The sequence below is a fragment of the Rhinoraja longicauda genome, chromosome 24, assembly GCF_053455715.1.
Source record: "Rhinoraja longicauda isolate Sanriku21f chromosome 24, sRhiLon1.1, whole genome shotgun sequence".
Lineage (NCBI taxonomy): Eukaryota > Metazoa > Chordata > Chondrichthyes > Rajiformes > Arhynchobatidae > Rhinoraja > Rhinoraja longicauda.
In genome coordinates this window covers 24,961,675-24,977,808 of record NC_135976.1, presented here as the reverse complement: position 1 = coordinate 24,977,808, position 16,134 = coordinate 24,961,675, and the positions used below count along the sequence as shown (strand labels likewise).

At 49.0% G+C, this 16,134-nt stretch overlaps 1 protein-coding gene across 1 annotated transcript in view; it reads left to right on the top strand.

The window, feature by feature from the left end:
- The window catches only part of LOC144605317 (ras-related protein Rab-44-like), a 61,070-nt gene extending 49,731 nt beyond the window's left edge, over positions 1-11,339 (top strand). The window contains 6 exon segments of the mRNA XM_078420439.1: positions 986-1,115; positions 3,445-3,526; positions 6,250-6,364; positions 7,217-7,318; positions 8,286-8,362; positions 8,777-11,339. Coding sequence (XP_078276565.1) covers positions 986-1,115; positions 3,445-3,526; positions 6,250-6,364; positions 7,217-7,318; positions 8,286-8,362; positions 8,777-8,864 — 594 coding nt within the window. The 3' untranslated portion in view covers positions 8,865-11,339.
- The last annotated feature ends 4,795 nt before the right edge of the window (positions 11,340-16,134 follow it).

Here is a 16,134-nt window from a genome sequence, read left to right as displayed (position 1 = left end):
TATAAAATTATGAAGGGTATAGATCGTGTCGATTGCAGGAAATTGCTCCTTGTATCAGAGGTAGGTAAAACTGGGTGACAGGTTTAGGGTGGAGGCTGAGATTTAGGGTTTAGATTACATTATTTCTAAATTAAAGATACAGCTTGGAAACAGACCCTTCAGCCCACTAATTCCGTGCTGACCAGTGATCACTACAGACTAACGCTCTCCTACACACACTAGGGGCAATTTACAATTATACCAAGCCAATTAACCTACAAATCTGTAAGTCTTTGAAGTGTGGGAGGAAACCAGAGATCCTGGAGAAAACCCTCGCTGGTCACAGGGAGAACGTACAAACTCTGTACAGATAACACCCGTAGTCAGGATCGAACCCGGGTCTTTGGCACTGTAAGGCAGGCCGCAAAGATACAAATCCTTCGCCAAACAGCAAATTGGGTTTTTTTTCTTTTCAATCGAAGGCAGGTACAAAGTTTGAAGTTAGGTTAGGGGAGACCGTTTTCACCCAGAAAGTGGTGAGTATTGGGAATGCGCTGCCCGAGGAGAATGGTGCAGCAAAGTTGCTGACCACATTTAGGAGGTGTCCAGTTAAGCACTTCAGTCACTAAGGCTGCAGGCCACTTGCTGTAAAGTGGGATTAATTGTGAATGGGTGTCCACTGGCCAGTGTAGATGTGATGGGCCGAGCGGCCAGTTTCCATTGCTGTATGGATCAGTGACTCCAACATGCCACTCTGCTTGGTTCAATCTCTTGGTTTGACAGACTACATTACCCCTCAATGGAATCATCCGGTAATGCTCCCCGGCACGTGTGTGAGAGAGAGCCGACTCGTCTCCAGATATCTTTGAGTGTCAAGTCCAGTTCCAGCTGTGGAAGTGTCGTAGCTGTCACCCTCCACCTCCACAGCTCCCCTGATGCTGCATTGACTTTGAATGAATTGGATGCATGTTCCCCATCGACCAATGCTTTCCCCTTCCTCCCACAGATGGCGGGCTCCAAGGATCCCGACCAAGTCTACAACATCATGTTCGTGGGGAATTCCAATTCTGGGAAAACATCCTTCATCCAGCATTTCTGTGATGGTAATACCCAGCCGGGATTACCTTCCACTGTAGGTACGGTAACCTTGCTCAAAGTGGATGATTTAAAGGGAGGTATATGTGGTCTCACCACAGTTTGTGGAGAGAACCTCTGTTGGATAGCCCTGAATAGTTCCACATCTACTTAATCAGGTTCAAGTACTAGAACCTGATCACTGAAACCCCAGTTATTCCGATATCCTGTTCATATTAAGTGAACAAGTAGTTCTAAACATATTTACCATGCTTGTTCTCCACTTTATCCTCATTCATCCATTCTATCAAATCACAACTGTTGGCAGACTCACTGCATGAAATGAAGAAGGGTTCCGACCCGAAACGCCACCAATTATTTTTCTCCAGAGTTGCTGCCTGACCCGCTGAGTTACTCCAGCGTTTTGTGTCTCTCTTCGGTATAAACCAGCATCTGCAGTTCCTTCCTGTACATTTTCACTGCATGAACTGAGGAAGTGGATTGCAGTATTTTATAACTCAATGTGTGCAGAGGTTACTCCTGCCCTTTATAACAATCACCTTGGTTGGGAATCTAATGTCAATTCTTTGTCGGCTTTTCAGCAAAAGGAGGCTTTTCTCACTACCCACCCTCTCAGTTAACACTGGGCCCTCTATTGATCTCTTCCATGACTCTAGTCAATGGTCGCCAGTCTTTCTGGGCCCATCCTTGAAGTTATTTCTACCAGCATCCCAAATCTACAATCCATCCCTCCCTCCTACCCTCCCTCCATTCAAATCCCCCTGAGGCATTGATGTCCCTGCACACACCAGGGCCAGAGTTCACACCAGTCCCTGCACACACCAGGGCCAGAGTTCACACCAGTCTCAGCTCACACCAAGGCCAGAGTTCACACCAGTCCCTGCACACACCAGGGCCAGAGTTCACACCAGTCCCTGCACACACCAGGGCCAGAGTTCACACCAGTCTCAGCTCACACCAAGGCCAGAGTTCACACCAGTCCCTGCACACACCAGGGTGCTCACACCAATCCCTGCACACACCAGTGTATTCACACTGGTCGCTGCACACACCAGTGTGCTCACACTAGCCCCTGCACATCCCAGGGTGTTCACACAAATCCCTGCACACACTCAGTGTATTCACACTAGTCCCTGCGCACATTGGTGTGCTCACACTAGTCCTTGCATTCACCAGGGTGTTCACATGAGTCCTTGCACAAACCAGTGTATTCACACACCGGGGTGTACACACCAGTCCCTCCCTGCGCACACCCGAGTGTTCACATGAGTCCCTGCACATACAAGGGCCAAAGTTCACACCAACTCCTGACACACCATGGTGAAGTTAACACCAGCTCCTGCACACACCAGGTTGCTCACACCTGTCCGTGCACACACCAGGTTGCTCACACCTGTCCGTGCACACACCTGCCCATGCACACACCAGGCTGCTCACACCTGTCCGTGCACACACCAGGCTGCTCACACCTGTCCGTGCACACGCTTGCCCATGCACACACCAGGCTGCTCACACCTGTCTGTGCTCACACCTGTCCGTGCACACACCTGCCCATGCACACACCAGGCTGCTCACACCTGTCTGTGCTCACACCTGTCCATGCACACACCTGCCCATGCACACACCGGGCTGCTCACACCTGTCTGTGCTCACACCTGTCCGTGCACACACCTGCCCATGCACACACCAGGTTGATCACACTTGTCCGTGCACGCACCAGGCTGCTCACACCTGTCCGTGCACACACCAGGTTGCTCACACCTGTCCGTGCACACGCTTGCCCATGCACACACCAGGCTGCTCACACCTGTCTGTGCTCACACCTGTCCGTGCACACACCTGCCCATGCACACACCAGGCTTCTCACACCTGTCTGTGCTCACACCTGTCTGTGCACACACCTGCCCATGCACACACCAGGCTGCTCACACCTGTCCGTGCACACACCTGTCCGTGCACACACCTGCCCATGCACACACCAGGTTGCTCACACCTGTCCGTGCACACACCTGCCCATGCACACACCAGGCTGCTCACACCTGTCCGTGCACACACCAGGGCTGTAATACACACTAACCGCTGCACACATCAGGGTGGTGTTGACAGTCTAAACACAGCAGGGACGTTCCTGTGAATGTTTTCATTGGGGGTCAAGAGCTCTTTAATGAGCCAAGACTTTGTCAATAGTTTTAAGCAGATAACCATATCCGAATCCAATATCTTCTGACCCAACGGTAAGAGTGGACCACTGAGCTACAATGAATCCATGGCCATGGCATCTGAGAGCAACTACAGGATCCAGCTGTTCAAATAATGTTCCTTCAGTCCAGGCGGTGTTCTCCCAATTAATCCACTCTGTCTTTACTGCAGGGATAGACTATCGAGTGAAGACCCTGATGGTGGAGGGCAGGCATGTCGCCCTCCAACTGTGGGACACTGCGGGTCAGGAACGGTAAGTGGGGGCTTCAACTGGAGGCAGATACCTCTGGCTGTCTAGTTACTAAGTCATGGCACAGAGTAAAAGATTCATCATCTTTGCATCAGGGAATGGTGAAGCAGAGAGAGAGAGGAAGAGAGAGAGAAAGAATGTGTGTGTTTGTTTGTTTGAGAGAGAGATAAAATGTAAGCATCTGTGTGTGATAGAGAGAGTGGTGTGTGTATGTGCGTGTGTAATTGTTGCACATCAATGCCTCAGAGGGATTTGAATGGAGGGAGGGAAGGAGGGAGGGAGGGATGGATTGTAGATTTGGGATGCTAGTAGAAATAACTTCAAGGATGGGCTCAGAAAGACTAACGGCCGTTGTCAATAGTCATGGGAGACATCAATAGAGGGCCCAGTATTAAGTGAGAGGGTGGGTAGTGAGAAAGAAGGTTGTAGCCTGCAGAATGTTATCAGTGAATCCATGTAAGTAATATATTTGAGATGGGAAATCAAGGTAAGAGAAAACGCGATGAATGGCAGGATATTGAAAAGTGTGGAGGGACGTACAGATATTGGTATATCTTCACAGATCCCCGAAGGTATCAGGACAGGTTAAGAAAGAAGATGGTTTAGAGGCCTTTATTGGTCATGGAGTCCAACCAGGGGAGGTCAGAACTACATACAACAGAAGTGAGGGTACAGTTTCAGTCTGAGCACTACACAAAGGGTGTGGTACCACTGCAAGGAGAGGTCACCCTAGAACGTATGCAATACTGGTGAGGCTACAAATGGACTGCACTGGAAAGGGTGCAGAGGAGATTTATGAAGGCGTTATCAAAACTGGAGAATATAATTCTGAGGCGAGACCAGAGAAGATGGGAGATACATGGAATAGCAGATGCTGTTATACCAAAAAAAGACTCAAAAAGCTGGAAAAGAAGTGGAATTCTCTGCCTCAGAAGGCAGTGGAGGCCAATTCTCTGAATGCATTCAAGAGAGCTCTTAAGGATAGCGGAGTCAGGGGGTATGGGGAGAAGGCAGGAACGGGGTACTGATTGAGAATGATCAGCCATGATCACATTGAATGGCGGTGCTAGCTCGAAGGGCCGAATGGCCACCTCCTGCACCTATTGTCTATTGTCTAAGACTCAAACAGCAGGTCAGGCAGCATTTCTGGAGACCATTTATAGGTGATGTTTTGGATCGGGACCCTTCAGAACAAACCAAAATGTCACTTGTCCATGTTCTCCAGAGACGCTACTTGGCTGCTGAGTTATTCCAGCTCTTTGTGTCTTTTTCTGAAGAAGGTGAGGTTGATTCACATGGAATGAGGGCAAAACACTGATCCTTGGAGGAATGAGGAGAAAGTTCCTATTTCCCTTAGCAGAGCGATCAATTGGCAGTGGATGGAAATTTCATTTATTTGGTGGACGGAGTGGAGGAGAATTATGGAATTATTTTTTTGTCTAAATGGCCGTGGTGTCTCGATTAACCTCCTGAAAAACCAACACAGAGGTGCAGTCAGTAGTCCAACACAGCGCTGCCTCACAGCTCAAGAGACATAGGTTCATTCCTGACCTCAGGTGCTGAACATGTGGTGTTTGCACGTTCTCCCTGTGACTGTGTGGGTTTCGCTCAGGTGCTCTGGTTTCCTCCCACATGCCAATAATGTGCAGGTTGGTGGGTCGATTGACCACTGTAAAATTCCCCCGATATATTGGATGGTAGGACTGATGGAAGTGTGGGGAGAAAAGTTTACAAGGAAAATTAGTGGGAAGATGAGACAGGATGGTGAGCCGGCATGGATGGAATGGACAGCGTGGTTGTGTATGTTGAAAGGCAAAGTGGTGGAGGCAGAAACCCTTGTCACGTTAAAGCCATCGGGATGAATACCTGTAGTGATATAACCTAAACAGTTCAATGGTTGACTGACACTGATACAACAGGTGTCATAACTTCCTTCAGTGCCTCAGTCCTATGATTCAGTGGAATTGATGAATGACCAAGGGAACATTGATAAAGATCAATGGAGCCATTAGTGAATGATGAAGGGGGTCCTGAAGAACATTGATATGGGTCATGGACATGTATGGGGTCGTTTCTTAGGAAGAACTGACGTGTTGTCCAGTGAGCTTTGATGGCCAGCACTGTGACACAGCAAGCAGAGCTCCCTCACAACTCCTGCGACCCTGGTTCAAACCTGGCCTTCGGGTTTCCAAGTCATGAGTAACCCCATCAGCCAGCATTACAGGTGGAATAAAGGGGAAAAGAAGGAAGTGTGCAGTCTGTGTAAGAAAATAACTGCAGATGCTGGTACAAATCGAAGGTATTTATTTCACAAAATGCTGGAGTAACTCAGCGGGCCAGGCAGCATCTCAGGAGAGAAGGAATGGGTGATGTTTCGGGTCGAGACCCTTCTTCAGACTTATTAAGACTTAAGTATGCAGTCTTATTTACACAGTAAATCTTGTCCTCATCTCTTACAATCAGATGAATTCTCCTAGAACCAACCTTCCTGTAACTGTAAATCCCCACACTCATGACAGTTTGGAGCAGGTTTTCCCATTTAATCCCGAACTTTGCTGCGTCCCAGGTAAAATCCCCCTTCAGCCCAGCAAACATTCTCCGTGATGTACAGAGCAATTAACTTAATGGAGAGATCCGTGATCCCTCATCTTTCCTGTTAGTCTTTGGGCAGTCTTCAGTGTTGTCCACCTGCGCTATTTTGATGCCATTTTCCTGTCACCTCACAGGTTCCACTGTGTGACCAAACAGTACTTTAGGAAGGCAGATGGAGTGATTGTGATGTACGACATTGCTTCCTCGAGCTCGTTCAGTACGGTGCGTTATTGGCTGTCCTGTGTCAAGGTAAGAAACCTTGGCCTTAACCTTTCTCTGGTCCTGGAAATATTTTGGATTAGATAGCGGAGCGGAGGACAGGTCCTGAGGTAGGATGGGACATATACGTCCACTGCTGCTAACTGTGGTAAGTCAGAATGTTATTCCAGCCATGGCTGAGGGTGATTTTACGCATTCAGAGTCACGAGTAGTTCTGCAATGCAACCTCTATTGATACGGAATATTGACTATCAAGCAAAGTTTAATGCAGGGTCACATGAGATGATGTGAAGGCAGGAGGCCAAATGTTTTGTCAAAGTAGTCAGGGGAGATTTAATAGGAACCTGAGGGGTAACTTTTTTACACAAAGGGTGGTGGGTGTATGGAACGAGCTGCCGGAGGAGGTAGTTGAGGCAGGTATTATTGCAACATTTAAGAAGCATGCAGACAGGTACATGGATAGGATAGGTTTAGAGGGATATGGGCCAAATGCAGGCAGGTGGGACTAGTGTAGAAGGGACATGTTGGTCGGTGTGGGAAAGTCTCCCTCCCTCCCTCCCTCCCTCCCTCCCTCCCTCCCTCCCTCCCTCCCTCCCTCCCTCCCTCCCTCCCTCCCTCCCTCCCTCCCTCCCTCCCTCCCTCCCTCCCTCCCTCCTTCCCTCCCTCCCTCCCTCCCTCCCTCCCTCCCTCCCTCCCTCCCTCCCTCCCTCCCTCCCTCCCTCCCTCCCTCCCTCCCTCCCTCTCTCCCTCCCTCCCTCCCTCTCTCTCTCTCTCTCTCCCCCCCCCCAACTTCTGTCTCTTCTGGCTCTATTCCTCTGTCACTCCTTCCATTTTTCTCTGTCTGATGCAGCTCTCTCTCTGTCTCTCTCTCTCTCTCTTTAGGAAGCAGCATCTGATGATGTCTGCATTCTTCTGCTGGGAAACAAACTGGATGACACTGCCCACCGTCAAGTCTCCAAAGCTGAGGCAGAACTACTTGCTCAGGTTGGTTGAAACTGGTATCTCCACTGCCAACCCAAAACCAAAGGAACAAATGGCACGGTGGTGCGATAGTAGAGGTGCTGCCTTACAGTGACAGAGACTTGGGTTCGATCCTGATCCTGTTTCCACGCTGCATCTCTAAACTAAACTAAACAAATTCCTTCATCAACGTTGCTTTGCTAAAGTTGTTGACTCGTGACAGGGATTGAGACCCCAGTAGTGTGCCCATGTAATGTGGACAACCTATTCAGCTCAAGGGAGCTTTTGTGCTGAGGCTTCTGCTAATTTCCACACATTCCTTTGGAAGTGTAGGCTCTAAAATGTAGGAAGAGGAGTTAGTCAGGCATTTTCACCTTGTCCTGAACCCAGTCTTCCTCAAACTCAAGCTGACAACACCCAGGGGTGGAGACACAGGCTTCTGTTTGGAACACTGCCGAGAGAGTGCCTGCCCAAAGAGTCACTGGTTAGACTGGAACCCCTCTCTCCCATCGCACTGAACCTGAGCAACCTGGCACATCAGGTATTGTTAATAGTGGGAATGCCTCGAGGTAACTGAAGTCGTAATTACTTTCCTGTGTATGTACATCTGATCCAACAATTAGACGATAGCATTGGGGCAGCACGGTGGTGCAGCAGTAGAGTTGCTGCCTTGCAGCGCAAGAGACCTGGGTTCGATCCTGACTACGGGTGCTGTCTGTATGGAGTTTGTACGTTCTCCCCGTGATCTGCGTGGGTTTTCTCCAGGATCTCCGGTTTCCTCCCACACTCCAAAGACGTACATGTTTCTAGGTTAATTGGCTGGGTATAATTGTAAAATTGTCCCTAGTGTGTGTAGATTAATGTTAATGTGCAGGGATCGCTGTTTGGCGTGGACTCGATGGGTCAAAGGGCCTGTTTCCGTAATGCATCTCTGAAAAAAACAAAACTGAAACCGTGCCTTGTGTGATATGCTCACCCTTTCTTGCTTCAGGAATACAACATCTTGTTCTACGAATGCAGTGCCTTCACTGGTCAGAACATCGTCGCCTGCATAGTGCATCTCACAAAGTAAGTGAAGCTGGATGGGGTCCAGGACTTTCTGTACGATGCATCAGTCACTTAACTTTGGACGCTGCAGTGGCATAGCTGGTGGAGCCACTGCCTCACAATGCCAGAGTTCAATCCTAACCTCCACCATTGCCTGTGTGGAGTTTACATGTTCTCCTTCTGACTGTGTGGATTTTCATTTTGTGCCTCTGTTGCCTCCCATGTCCCAAAGACGCGCAGGTAAGTAAGTTAATTGGCCGCTGGCTAATTGTAAGTGCCCCCCCCCCCCCCCAGTGTGCTGGCGAGTGATAGAATGAGGGGGTGTTGATGGGAATCTGAATGTAAGTTGGTGGGTGATGGTTAGCACGGACCTGGTGGGCCGAAGGACCTGTTTCCGTACTGCATCTCTCTATGAATCTATGGATGTCTTTGCAGAACGCTGAAGCAGCAGGAAGAGAGGATTCAAGGGAAGACGGTGGAGTTGGTGAAGAAGCCGGCAGAGAAGAAAAAGTGTTGCTCATAGTCTACAACCGCTCAGCAGTGGCATGGGCTGCAGTCCTGAGATGCCCCCACACCTCACTGTCCCTCTACTGCAACCTATGGCTCTTTCCTGCCACTCTGACCCATCACTTTGTCGCTTCACACCACCCATCACTCCATCTCATCAATCCGTCCCACCTTAAGTTCATAAGATGATAAGTTATAGCAGCGGACTTAGGCTATTTGGCCCATCAAGTCCACTCCGCCATTTAATCATGGGCGATCTATCTTTCCCTTTCAACCCCATTCTTCCACCTTCTCCCCATAACCCCCAGACCTTTACTAATCAAGAATCTGTCAATCTCCACCTTAAAAATATCCTTAAAAAGACCCATAAACAGTGTGGGATGCCAGGTGAAATTAGGCATGACCCGGGTCACCAGTGTGACCATGGTTACAAATTTTGTGCAACCCAATGTTCAGTAGGGCTTGTTTTATCACAAGCCACACAGCAGAGGAAGAGGCCCTTCAGCCCACAATGTCTGTGCCGATCATGATGCCAATTTATACTAATCCCATCCATCCATCCGCCCATGGTCTGTATCTTTCATCCTGTCCCTGTTCATGCACATGAAACTGGATCACACAGCACAAAAAAAGTGATGGTACCAATCCAATTATAGGTCTAACGTTTGAACAATAGAGTCATAGAGTAATTGAGTGATACAATGTAGAAACAGGCCTTTCGGCCCAACCAGCCCAAACTGGCCCATCATGTCCCAGCTACACTCGACCCACCTGCCTGCGCTTGGTCCATATCCTTCCAAACCTGTCCTATCCATGTACCTGTCTAACTTTCTTAAATGATGGGATAGTCCGAGCCTCAACTACCTCATCTGGCAGCTTGTTCCGTACACCCACCACCCTCTGTGTGAAAAAGTTACCCCTCAGATTCCTTTTAAATCTTTTCCCCTTCACCTTGAACCTATGTCCTCTGGTCCTTGATGCCCCTTCTGTGGGCAAGAGACTCTGTGCATCTACCCGATCTATTCCTCTCATAATTTTGTGTACCTCTATAAGATCCCCCCCTCATCCTCCTGCGCTCCAAGGAATAGACTCAACCTCTCCCTATAGCTCACACCCTCTAGTCCTGGAAACATCATCGTAAATCTTTTCTGAACCCTTTCAAGCTCGACAACATCTTTCCTAGAACATGGTGCCTAGAACTGAACACAATATTCGAAATGCGGTGTCACCAACGTCTTATACAACAGCAACACGACCTCCCAACTTCTATACTCCATACTCTGATGAAGGCCAATGTGCCAAAAGCCTTTTTGACCACCTTATCTACCTGCGACTCAACCCTCAAGGAGCCATGCACCTGTACTTCTCGATCCCTCTGCTCTACAACACTCCCTAGAGGCCCACCATTTACTGTGTAGGTCCTGCCTTTGTTAGACGTCCCAAAATGCAACATCTCACACTTCTTTTTAATTAAATTCCATCAACCATTCCTCAACCCACCTGGCCAATCGATCCAGACCCTGCTGCAATTTTTCACAGCCATATTCACTATCTGCAAAACCACTCACTTTTGTATTATCAGCAAACTTGCTGATCTTGCTCTGTATGTTCTCATCCAAATCATTGATGTGGATGACAAACTGTAGCGGGCCCAGCACCGACCCTGAGGCACACCACAAGTCACAGGAATGATTAAATTTAATACTTATTTTTATTATATATATATAATCCAGAGTGACTTATTGTGATGAACTTGAGTACACAGCTTGGAAACAGGTCTTTGGGCCCAAGCCATACACATTATATGTGTATCTGTGACTCCTGGTTTGACACTTTCCCGGCCTTCCATTTGTTTTGTGCTACGCTCTCCGATATGCACAGGCCGTGCTTTCATTAGTTCATATCATATCATATCATATATATACAGCCGGAAACAGGCCTTTTCGGCCCTCCAAGTCCGTGCCGCCCAACGATCCCCGCACATTAACACTATCCTACACACACTAGGGACAATTTTTACATTTACCCAGCCAATTAACCTACATACCTGTACGTCTTTGGAGTGTGGGAGGAAACCGAAGATCTCGGAGAAAACCCACGCAGGTCACGGGGAGAACGTACAAACTCCTTACAGTGCAGCACCCGTAGTCAGGATCGAACCTGAGTCTCCGGCGCTGCATTCGCTGTAAAGCGGCAACTCTACCGCTGCGCTACCGTGTTATGTACCTTTGCAGCCCAGCAGTATGAACATTGACTTCTCCAACTTTAGATAGTTCCTCTGTCCCTCCCTTCCCCTCCCCCTTCCCAGTTCTCCCTCTATCTTCCTGTCTCCACCTATATCCTTCCTTTGTCCCGCCCCCCCTGACATCAGTCTGAAGAAGGGTCTCGACCTGAAACGTTACCCATTCCTTCTCTCCTGAGATGCTGCCTGACCTGCTGAGTTACTCCAGCATTTTGTGAAATAAATAGTTATGTACCTTTGGTAATTTTGCTGTGCTTTAAAATATTTCAAGGAAATAAAAGTGCCTTTGAACTGTTCACCCAATTCTTGCTTCTCAGAGCAGGCTATCAATTCAGATTTGGCCTCCCAATGCAGTCCAGGGAAAGAGTCATGTGGCAATCCGCTCGAGGATTTTTCTTGACACACAAACTTTGCCAGATGTTTGGAGGGAAGCAGACAAACCACACAAAATTCCTAGCCATGTGGTCTTGCATGGTGGATACTGTAGATACATAGGGACTCTGATTAAAAGACAGCTTGATACTTTGGGTCCACCAGTTTGATCGCTTTGTATGCCAGCAGTATGTTGGCAGCACAGTGGCACAGCTGGTAGAGCCGCTACCTCACATCTTCTGAGACCTGGGTTCGATCCACACCTTGGGTGATGGACTTCACATCTTCTCCTTGTGACCTCGTGGGTTTCCTCGGGTGCTCCAGTTTACTCCCACATCCCAAGGACGTGTGGGTTGGTGGGCTAAATGGCCACTGTAAATTATTCCCTGGTGTGGAGGTGAAGTGGCAGAATCTGGGTAGAGTTGTTGAGCACGTGGGGGAAATAATTTTGCGGAAGAGTGTGGTTTAGTTTAGAGATACAGCCCGTAAACAAGCCATTTTGCCCACTGAGTTCGTGCCAACCAGCGGTCACCCTGTACACCAGCACAATCCTACACACTCAGGATAATATATAATTTTTACCAAAGCTAGTTAACCTACAAACCTGTATGTCTTTGGAGTGTGTGAGGAAACGGGAGCACCTGGACGAAACTCACGCAGTCAGGAGGTGAACATACAAACTCCACACAGACAGCATCAGTAGTCAGTATCAGACCAGGGTCTCTGGCACTGTAAGGCAGCAACTCTACCACTGCGCCACCGTGCCACCCTACTGTGTCATTGTGCTGCTCTCATGGGGAAGGGGATAATTCTCTGAGCTGTGGATCGATGTTGAATGGCCTCATTGATTCATACGGTATGAAAACAGCCCCTTCGGCCCATCAAGCAGCCACTTACAAACTAATCCTACACTGATACTACTTGGTGGGCAGACTTGGCAGGATGGCCGGTGAGGGCGGTATGGGATTGGGGTGGGCAAAACACAGGGGGAAAAGGTGGGATGGGGAAGGAATTATGGAGCTTGGTGGGGTGGGATGAGGACGATACTGGGGAACGGGAGAGGCAGGTTAGGGTGACTGTGTTTCCTGTCAAGCAGAGAGTCTTCCCATCGCTGGCTCTGCATTGATCTCAGGCAGATGGGATGTGCCGAGCTGTGAATGGGGTTTGCAGAGCCACCACTCGCTGTCCTGGTGGTGCCCTGTATCCTCCGGTCCAACAGGGGGCGAAGGGGCTGCACGTGCCCCTGACGCTGGGGTCACGGTTCAGGCACAGACCTGGTTCAGGGCCGGGGATCGAGCGGTGTGGCTCCTTTGCCAGGGTGAGTGGGTCTGAGGGAGGGAGGGGGGAAGGGTGGGGGCTGGGCATCTTTAAAGCACAAGGCCTGCAAGCGCTGTAGAGCCTGGGATAGCTCTCAGCCACCGCCCTCAGGAACTTCACAAGGCACCGCTGGTGATCTCTGCCACATCTTTCTGCACACATTGGCCTTCACCAGTCAAAGTATTGAGTCCACAAGCCAAGCTGGAGAGGGTGCAGAGAAGATTTACGAGCATGTTGCCAGGACTTGAAGGCCTGAACTACAGGGAGAAGTTGAGCAGGCTAGGGCTCTATTCCATGGAGCGCAGGAGGATGAGGGGTGATCTTATAGAGGTGTTCAAAATCATGAGAGGAATAGATCAGGTTAATACACAGTCTCTTGGCCAGTGTAGGGGAATCAAAAACCAGAGGACATGGGTTTAAGGTGAGGGAGGAAAGGTTTAATATGAACCTGAGGAATAACTTTTTTACTCAAAAGATGGTGGGTGTATAGAACAAGCTGCTGGAGGAGGCAGTTGAGGCAGGTACTATCGCAACATTTAAGAAACAGGGTCTCAACCCGAAACCTCAGCCATTCCTTCTATCCAGAGATGCTGCCTGTCCCGCTGAGAAACATTTAGACAGGTACATGGATAGGACAGGTTTAGAGGGATAGAGGCCAAATGCAGGCATTTAGGACTAGTGTAGATGGGACATGCTGGCCGGTGTGAGCAAGGTGGGCCAAAGGACCTATTTCCACGCTGTATTACTCTGTCTCACAGTTTGCTGTTCACTGCCATACAAGAGAGATTAGCCAAGTGCCATGCTCAAAGTTAGCAGGCTTCATCAGCTTGCCCTTGCCAGCCAGCAGGAGGAGCCAGAGAGCACAGGATGTACCTGCATCACAGCTTCCCCGAAGTGCAGGCATTCATCACTAAACTCTTATCATATCATATCATATCATATATATACAGCCGGAAACAGGCCTTTTCGGCCCACCAAGTCCGTGCCGCCCAGCGATCCCCGTACATTAACACTTATCCTACACCCACTAGGGACAATTTTTACATTTACCCAGCCAATTAACCTACATACCTGTACGTCTTTGGAGTAGTATTCCTTACAGAGACCACCCTTCTATACCTAACTCAGCTGGATATCTATGGCTCTTTTGAACAACACTGGGGTTTCCTGTTGGTTCTGTACTCCACCACTCTATCCTGCTCTCTCTGGTCCCCTTCGCTCCTTCTACCATTGCAATGCCTCCTAAGGAGGGTGGGAGAAATGTGTGTGCACGGGGTGGGAGTGACCACCTTAGCTACCCTGCCCAATTCCCCTCCTTCGTACAGTCATCTCCCACCCCTCCCATCTCCAAGTCCTCATTTACCATGCAAGTTAACCACGTATCTTCCCTTTCCCCTCTACTTATCCCCTTCCACCCATGCCCCTTCAACTGGCTTTACATTCCACTCTTCCTCCCCTTTACTTATCTGACAACATTTTGTCTCTTTAGATTCATAGAGTCATACAGCGTGGAAACAGACCTTTCAGCCAAACGTGCGCATGCCGACCATCTGCACGAGTCCCACCTGCCTGCATCTCCCTTTCATCTCTGGCCTTTGTCACTTACTCCATCCATCCGGCAATCATCCCCCTCATCTGTCACCCATTCCTTCTCTCCAGAGATGCTGCCTATATATGCTGCTGAGTTACTCCAGCATTTTGTGTCTATCTGTGTGTCTCCCTTCAGCACGTTGTTTTTTGCTCAATGGAAATTGGCAAGCGGTTTTCCGACTTCCCCTTTCCAAAGTCGGCGATTAGTTTCTGAGCAGTGAATGTATTGGAACTACATTAGAAGATGAAGAATAAATAAACTGCTACTTCACCTGGAAGGGTATTCGGCAGAGATTCAGAAATAACTTTCACAAAGTGAATTCAAGAGGTATTGCAGGGGAATGGAAAAGGCAAAGCAATGGGATCATTTTGACACATAAGGAACTGCAGATGGTGGAATCCTGAGCAAAATACAAAGTGCTAGTGTAACTCAGCAGGTCATGCAGCATCTGTGGAGGGAATGGATAGGCGACGTTTTGGCTCGGAACCCTTCTTCAGGCTGGCTTTAGTAGAGGGAGAAAGCTGGAAAAGGGAGATAGGGTTAAGACAAAGACTGGCAAGTGATAGGTGGATACAGGTGAGTGGAGTTCGATTTGCAGATGGGTGGAGTAAGTGACAAAGGTTAGAGATGGAAGGGAGACAAAAGGGTATCAGATACAGAGTGAAGAAGTGTGAAATGTAAAGCCAAAGGGAGGGAGAAAGGTGGAAGACCGATTTTCAAAGAGCAGACACAATAAGAGTCATAGAGTCATACAGCGTGGAAACAGGCTCTTCGGCCTAACTTGCCCACACCAACCAACATACTTCACTTGTCATTTACACTAGTCCTACTTTCCTGTGTTTAGTTCATATCCCTCTAAACCTGTCCTATCCATGTACCTGTCTAATTGTTTCTTAAAAGTCCCAATAGTCTCTGCCTCAACTGGCAGCTTCCTTAAACTCGCCACCCTTTGTGTGAAAAAGTTACCTCTCACATTCCAATTAAATCTTTCCCCTTCACCTTAAACCTATGTCCTCTGGTTCTCGATTCCCCTACTCTGGGTAAGAGACTGTGCGTTTACCCGATCTATTCCTATCACAATTTTATACACGTGTATAAAATCACCCCCCCATCCTCCTATGCTCCAAGGAATAGAGCCCCAGCTCGCTCAACCTCTCCCTATAGCTCAGACCCTTGAGTCCTGGCAACATCCTCGTAAATCTTCACTGTACCCTTTCCAACTTGACAACATGCCTTTCCCACTTGACAAGATGAATGACCTCTTTCTGTGCAAGAAGAATTCAATATTCTCATGGCTATTTCTTCTCCTCCACCATCTCTCCTCCACCACCTCTCCATCCCTCCCCCACACAGGTGATTGTCAACACGAAGACAGTTCCATCGCATGCAAGATGGCTCCGTGGATGTGGCTGCTGCTGTTGACCACGTGCCTGACCATTCGTGTGTGTGGAGTGGGCGGTGTGGTGACGTTCACGTACACGGGGGGCGTCTGCATCACCCGGTGTACTAAGCAGGACCTGGAGTTCTACTGGTGCTACAAGCAGGGAGGGGACCTATCGGACTGGGACTACTGCTCTCCCATCTCACAAGTGGATTACACCGGCAGCTACTGCTCCAATAACTGCGCCGAGGGATGGCTCTACGACCACTGGTGCAAATTGGAGAAAGGTGGCTGGTCCTTCTGCAGCCTTGTCGTCGGATGCTGAAGTGCTCTGACTGCGAGCCGCATGGCCCAATCCATCAACGAGACACCATTCCAAGATG